The 8,145-nt window shown below is 36.8% G+C and overlaps 2 protein-coding genes across 2 annotated transcripts in view; one reads left to right on the top strand and one right to left on the bottom strand.

Moving 5' to 3' along the window:
* On the bottom strand, positions 2,082-5,512 carry LOC104767831. Its single transcript, XM_010491804.1, has 8 exons — positions 5,120-5,512; positions 4,000-5,014; positions 3,694-3,912; positions 3,297-3,546; positions 3,118-3,215; positions 2,932-3,040; positions 2,795-2,849; positions 2,082-2,654 (listed from the first exon to the last, which is right to left on the bottom strand). Exons 1-8 carry the CDS (start codon positions 5,510-5,512, stop codon positions 2,082-2,084), a joined length of 2,712 nt encoding a protein of 903 aa, XP_010490106.1.
* The window catches only part of LOC104767830 (putative ammonium transporter 1 member 5), a 1,052-nt gene continuing 690 nt past the window's right edge, over positions 7,784-8,145 (top strand). The window contains exon 1 of the mRNA XM_010491803.1: positions 7,784-8,135. Coding sequence (XP_010490105.1) covers positions 7,784-8,135 — 352 coding nt within the window. The remainder of the gene's footprint in view (positions 8,136-8,145) is intronic.

The following is an 8,145-nucleotide window of genomic DNA, read 5'->3' as shown; positions in this document are numbered from 1 at the left end:
TCTGGGCTTGGACTCTAATAAACATACGCAGAGAAGAAGATGATTATGGCTATCTGAAATGTAAAATTAATGGTAAACATATGAAAGAAACTCAAACCGTACCTTAGGATCAATGTCTTCTGGTATCGCGTCGTCTATAACAACAGTAAAATTATGAGGCCATGCAATCATTGATCCAACTGCTTCCCCAACAGTATTCATCTTAACAGCAGGTCTACAAAGCCATGCATCTGGAACAACAGCAGTTTGCAGCAACACCTTATAACACTTAGGCCCTAATCGAGTATCTATGACGTAGTCTTCAAGATCAGATGACATGATCAGTCCCTCCGCAACTTTAGCATCACTACCAGACCAATCATGCAACATACATTTGGGTTTTGAATTATTGGTGATACTCTACAAAGTGATATGCATAGCAGTCAAAATTTAAATCTAGCAAACAGAATATATTTGGTATGAGCAAATTTCAAGTACTTACTCTTTGAGCAGAGTTTTCACCTACTTCAGGTTCAGTTGCTTTCTGTGAAATAAAGTAAAACCAAAACCAGAAATAGAATTCCCTAACAATATATTACCAATACCAGGTGATTATTAAAATAGATACATAAATTAGTAAGCCTGGCTATCATACCTCGTAATTCATTTTAGCAATTTGTTCTTGCAAAACCTTCACTTGATTCTCTAAGTTGACTTGGTTTTGTTGCATATCAGCTAGGTGTTTGTTCTTGATTTGGAAACAAGCCAATTTAGTCATACTCATCCCTCTACTCATTGCCCGCAGTCGTCCTGGTTGATCAGGACCTAAAACATGTGATAGGATATCTTCTTTTGGGTTTGTTGATGTTGATGAACTCCCAGAAGCAGCAAGCTCATTTGCCTTTTTCTGAATATATGACATGCTCTATTAGAGAAAAAGAACAAAGAGAAACCATTACGCACAGAGATGGTTAATTACTTACAATCATTTCAGCAGCCCTCATATTGACAGGTGTGCCATCTTTTTTGGTGCGTGACCTGACCCAAACTTTTGCTCTTGTGATTGTAGATGGATCTTCGCTTTCTTTTTTTCTAAGCAACAGGATAAAACATACATTCATCGTACCATTACCTATCAAAAGTTAAATCTGACGTAATAATGTATTTTACTTACCATATTTTCTGTCAATCTAGCCATTCCTTTCCAACTAGTGGTGTGAGGAATCTGCCTACGCATTCTCTCCTTGTACTGATCACTGATAGCCTAGAAAGAAAAAATGTTAGTAAATTAAAGTTTGAATAAGATATTGTTGAAGTGTTTTACCTGGAATTCTTGACTTGTTTTGATTTTGATATAGTTGCGCCATTCTCCAATAGGAACATTACTAGGTCGCAGCTTCATCCTACCAACATTGTTATTTGCATCTCTAACTTTCCGTACCAAGCTTGATTTGTATGATCTCCACAAGCATCCCATATGCTTCAGAACAAATACCTTTTCATATTCTCCATCAAGGTCAAACCTTGCCTACATTCACAAATATATAAAAGACAATTAAATGTAATTAAATTTGTAGCGACTATATGAAAGAATTATGATGAAAGTTCACCTGGACAGATTTCCAAAGAACTGTTTTGCGCTCATCACCAATTTTCCTCCAGTCAGCAATGGTGATAGGAACAAGTTCCCGCACCAAAGAGCCTAGGTATGATGACAACTTCACAGACCCTGGTCCACATGGTTCTCCGAGATCATTGAATTCAACAGTTATTCTACTATTTGGATCCTTGGCGATGTCTTTCATCTTTGTTGGTCCTCGACGTCTTTTAGTCTGTTGCAACGTACATATAAATTCTGGCTCCTCATCCTCATTACGCCTGGTTGACATCTTTTTTCGCTTAGACATCTTAGTTCACCTAGAAAACTCAACAACAGTAATAACCAATAACCGTAAGTTAATGTATTGATCAGTCAGTGATTCAAGAGAGTGAAGCAAGTCTTAACATATCAATATATAATTCAAGTTGACATATTCGACAGCCTACTAACTAAAATTAAAAAGACATCAAACATATATTCCTTCACAATCACTCTGAGCATTCTAAGACTCATCCTCATGTACGTCTTCAATAACCATATCAATAGTGGATGGCAATGGTCCAACTTCTGGAAGTCCATCGTTTACAGCTTCCTCATTGTATCTTCTAGAAGGACCTCTCATGACAACATACCAACTGGAAGAATCATCTTCTCTTGAATAAAATACTTGCTTCGCTTGAGATGCTAGTATATATGGATCACTTGAAAAAGATGTTTGACTTTGCTTCAAGTTAACAAGTGTGAAGCCATCTTCTATTTTCACTCCATTACCTCTAACTGCCCATTGACATTTGAAAAGTGGAACATAAAAAACGTTGTAGTCAAGGAGAATAATATCAGTGACTCTCCCATAGTATGATACCCAATCAGCTACTTGGGAAGTGTCCTTGGCACTAGATCGACACATGGTTGTTGCTTCATAAAACACTCCACTATTCTGGCTTAGCCTATCAACAGAGTTTGTGTGAAACCTCAGCCCATTCACTATATAACCAGTGTAAGTTCTAGCACTTGTTCTAGGACCATACGCCGACCATTTGAGTATATGGTCATGATCATCGGAATCTACAGGTATCTATAAATAAGAAGACAACGAGTTAGCTAGGCTATTGATCTTCTTAACGAGTTAGTATATGATTGTTTATTTATAAAATAGGACTTACCTGTTTTTTTAACCAAGCAGCAAAATTTTGTGTGTGCGTTACTCCATAAAACACTTGCATCACGTCTGCATCTTATGTTTGAGTCTTGTAGGTATTGTAGGTGCATGCTACAATAACAAAAAAACAAAGTAAGACAGGTAGAGGATGCAATGACAATTTAGTATTATGTGAAATCAGATAGCAACATACTCCACATAAGGCTCCACTAGAGCTGTATTCTGAATGACAGCAAGGTGGGCTATTTTCTTCTCCATGTCACTTAAAATAACAGATAAACCAGCAGAGATAGGACGCCTCTCTAGGATAGAACTGTTCTCATACTCAGTGTTCCTATCTGCTTTTTCTTCTACACTAGTGTTTTTTTTTTAAACGCACTGCAGAATTCCATGCATTCTTCTGCGAGATACGACTCAGCTATGCAACCCTCTGGCCTCGCAGGATTCCTTACGAAATCTTTCAAAACTTTCGTGTATCTGTAACCAATAAACAATTAATTAGAAGCTAAATCTATATCAAGTACAGTTAGCGTAAAGAGGATAAGATAGAAACCATACCTCTCAAATGGATGCATCCATCTGAAATGGACAGGTCCACCTAATCTGGTTTCTCTGCCTAGATGAACACATAAGTGCACCATTATATCAAAGAAGCTTGGAGGAAAGAATCTCTCGAACATGCACAGAGTTTCCATAATTTTATTTTCCAATGCTGTGATCTTCTCCATATCAACAACTCTTTGGCAAAGATGGTTGAAAAATGAGCAGAGGCGCGAAATTGCAATCCTTGGACCTTTAGGCAGTAAACCTTTAAGTGCGACAGGTAGTAATTGTTACATCAACACATGGTAATCATGTGATTTAAGACCCATTACCTTGCACTCATCTAATGATATGCAACTGGATATATTAGAACAATATCCATCCGGACCTTTGAAGTCATACAGCCGCTTACAAAATACTTTCTTTTCTGCCTTTGATAGAGACCAAGGAGCAGCTGGAAGGTAGATACGTTTACCGCTTTCTCTAGGATGCAAATCCTTTCTAATGCCTAAAAGTTGGAGATCTTTGCGAGTCTTTAAACCATCCTTTGATTTCCCACAGTGCAACAATGTCGCCACAATGCTTGCAGCCACATTTCTCTCCACATGCATCACATCTAAATTGTGTCTTACTGGGAAGTCCTCAACAATTAAAGTAAATACAAGTTAATGATATATTGATTAGTTATAAAAACTACATAATAAGAGAAAACAGATACATATCTCCCAATAAGACAACTTGAAAAATATAGACCTTTTCTTCCATCTGGATAACTCTTCCTCGTCTTTTTCCTCTTCCTCAGACTCAGTGTCATCAGACTCATCAGATGAGGATGACTCAGTAGCAGCAGTCTGCTTTCTCTTCTTCCCACTCTCTTTCTTATTCCCAAAATCATTTTTGAAATTTTTTAAGAGGACAGAGATATTATGACCAATTAATATCCTGCCCTTCCTCCCATGTTCAGCTTTCCCGTCAAACCAAGTCTTTTTCCCCCGATAACTGTGTGTTGGTGATAGACCTTTGCGATGGCACATATATACATGTTTCCTACTATTACTCAACCACGTACTGTCAATGTCTTTTCCACATAAAGGACAACCCATCTTACCTTTAAATTTGCATCCAGCAAGATTTCCATATGCAGGGAAATCACTGATAGTCCATAAGAGCATTACTTTTAGTGTGAAACTGCTCTTACTGAAAGCATCATAAGCTATCTCTCCTTTACTCCACAAATGGTTTAGATCCTCTATTAGAGGTTCCAAGTAAACGTCAATGCTATTACCAGGTTGTTGCGGCCCAGGAATCAACAAGCTAAGCATGATGTTGTCCTTCTTCATACATAGGTCAGGAGCCATATTATAATTCACTAGCAAAACTGGCCAACAACAGTATATGTTGTTCTTCATATTGAAAGGGTTAAATCCATCAGTCGAAAGTCCCAGACGGATGTTCCTTGGTTCAGCAGCAAACGCAGGGTATTTCGCATTCATCTGATCCCATGTAACAGAATCTACAGGGTGACGCAGTTTTCCATCACTACTCTTGTTCGAAAAATGCCACCGCAGGTCCTTGGCAAGTTGCTCATACCTAAACATCCTCTTCAGTCGCGGTATAATTGGAAAGTACCTTAAAACTTTCTGGGGGACACCTTTCTTTATCTGACCAGTGTGCATATTTACCTTCCATCTCGACGCCTTGCACTTAGGACAATTGTCAAACTTCTTCAACTTCTTCATGAATAGACAACAATCATTAACACAAGCATGAATCTTCTAATAACCCATATCAAAAGTCTTGAGAAACTTCTTCACTTCATACATTGATGTATGTAGAACATTCTCCTCCGGTAACATGTCTGGCAAAGTCCTTAGAAGATCGTTGAAGCTTTTGTCTGACCAGCCATTTTCTGTCTTGATTCTATACAGTGAAACAATGGCTGATAATTTGCTATGACTTGCACACATAGGGTATAAAGAAGTTTCAGCATCTGCTAGTTTCGCAAAGAACTCGTCCTCTTTCTTGTCATCGGCCTCACCCTCAGCATCATCCACTAATTGACCCTGAGCAGCTAACTCTTCATCACCCTGAGCAGCTAACTCTTCATCTAAGTATTCAGCAGCTCTGTATAACCCTAAAACCTCTTCATTCCACTGACTAACATTGCTGTCTACTGAAACCACTTCTCCATGATGATACCACTCCCTCTGTATCTTGTAAGCCTCGTCCATTCCCTTACTAGGTGATCTACTACTACACTGCCTAAATGTCTATCAACATTGCGACAGTCCGTACATGGGCATATTACCAACTGATCAGATCCTCCTATAGCATCAGTAACCTCTTTAACAAAATTTAAAGCACCAATCTCATAAGCAGGATCAGTCCTTCAGTACATGCCATTGAAAACAAAACAAACTAAACCAGACATGCACAAATTAACCACTTACCATATAATTTATTTATGAAAAAAGTAATTACATGCATAGATGAACCCATCTCTTCTCCACCATTTTATATGCTACCCTTATTGAGAACCGTCCATTCAGTAATTAAAACCAGCATGATTCAGGCAGAAACATAGTACATGTGCAATCCACAAAACAATCAAATTCAAAATAAAGTTTTGTTTAACTAAACACAAAACTTATCAAGCTCTAAACCGCGAGTACAGAAAGAAATTACTGAGAAGGACTAACCTATTGAAATTGGGTGAAATCCAGAAAGAAATTCCTCCAAACCGCGAGTACCAAAACCTGCAAATAGAGTACCAAGATTACTGACAAATCTCGATATAAAACAGATCTAAACTTCAAATCTCTAAATAAGACAGAACTCTAACTATGAAATATCTAAATAAAACAGATCTAAACTTGAAATCAGAAGAACCCTAATTGAGAAAACACTGAATCGAAATATCTAATGAAACAAACCGACTGAAATGCGAATCGTCGGCGGAGAAGATTGTTAACAGAGGAGCTTCATCGGCGGATAAGATCTCACTAACAAAGGAGCTTCGTCTTTGATGAAGATTTTCCAGTGAACTGCGGTAATATGGACGTTCGTCGACTCGTCGGCGAAGAGCTCGATGAAGTGAGACTAATGGTTTTTTTTTTCATTATAAGTTTTGACTAAAATTTTATTAAGTCTCGCGGGTGGAGAGGGAAAAACATCAGTTTTACTTTTTTATTAAGTCTTTGGCGGAAATACTGATTTTTGGTTCACACTTACATATTTTTATGTTTGACGTTTTAAAAGTGCCATTATAGAGCTCTATTTTTAAAATTTTATCAATGATAACATTTGTGAAAACTGCACTATATTATTCTGCTATTAATGCCTATATTTCTTGTAGTGTTGATTTCCCAAAACAATTGCTGAAATCGATTTCTAAAACACTTTTGGCATTTAGGTAACTAATCCGGATCAGTACTGATCCAACAATTAAAAGTCTGAACAATATTTGTATGGTTTTTACTTGATAAATATTTGGTTGTACATATGGTTTTCGTTTTAACAATATTTGTATTTGTTTTTCACTGTTTTTCAAAGTTATACGTTGTAGATGTATATATCTTTGATCGGTTGTTTTTACCTCAAGAACCATAGATTTTTATTGAAAAAAATTTCTCGTTTTACTAGTTTTCACAATTTGTTTTGTTATACTATTTTTTTAATAGAATTTTAATTATTTAATAGAAAACTGGTCGAATGAACTTCCCTTTCGTGTGATGTGTGACAGTGTGAGTCGAATACGACGACCAACTCTATCAGGGAATCTTCTTAGATATGTAGATTCCTTGGTCAATGTTTTTGCTAACGTATGCTTATACACTTGCACACACATATATATATATATATATATATATATATAACTTAACATATACCCTTTTGCAATATTTTAATGCAATTCATGTTTTGAGTTAAATTTGATTCCAAATTTGCTTGATTTCTAAATGAAGTATGATCAGAGAATCTTGTTTTCTTGGGTTGGTTTACTGAAGAATATGCAGTTTGTTTGTTACCAAAAACCAAAAAAGAGAATCTTGAGTACAACTAGAAAATCATTTGTTTATATAATATGATTATCACAATACATAAATTTGGAATCAAATTTAACTTAAAACATGAATTGCATTAAATACATAATTTGTTATTTGATATATAAATTCATCTTTATCAAAATAATTTTTTTATATAAAAATTCGTCACATAGAACAGTTTTTTTTTTTTTAGTTTATATCTCCCTTGCCTTCTTAAATTCTCAGGAGTACATGCCTATCACTAAAAATCACCAAAACCGTATATAAGATTCTCGTAGATTGCAAGTAGTTTATAAGATTCCATCTCGAATTAGATTAAACAATTAATATCTCTCTAGAATGATTGGTGAAGCAAGAATCAAAAGTCAACCCTAAACTCCTCCTCTTAAGTCTTTTTATAGATGCACAAGAGACAAACTCTTTTCTTCGTGTCTCTCTTTCTCTCTCAGGTCTCTCAACATGTCGGGAGCTTTAACTTGCTCTGCGGCTGATCTCTCTCCCCTACTCGGCCCCAATGCCACCGCGGCGGCTGAATATATTTGCGGCCAATTGGGTACCGTAAATAACAAGTTTACCGATGCAGCCTATGCTATAGACAACACTTACCTCCTCTTCTCAGCTTATCTCGTCTTTGCCATGCAGCTCGGCTTCGCTATGCTATGTGCTGGCTCTGTTAGAGCCAAGAATACGATGAACATCATGCTCACTAATGTCCTTGATGCTGCAGCGGGAGGACTCTTCTATTATCTCTTTGGTTATGCTTTTGCCTTTGGGGAATCCTCCAATGGATTCATTGGAAGACACAACTTTGGTCTTAAAGA

This window comes from Camelina sativa, chromosome 19 (assembly GCF_000633955.1).
Source record: "Camelina sativa cultivar DH55 chromosome 19, Cs, whole genome shotgun sequence".
Classification (NCBI taxonomy): domain Eukaryota; kingdom Viridiplantae; phylum Streptophyta; class Magnoliopsida; order Brassicales; family Brassicaceae; genus Camelina; species Camelina sativa.
This window is presented reverse-complemented; position numbering and strand designations above follow the sequence as displayed.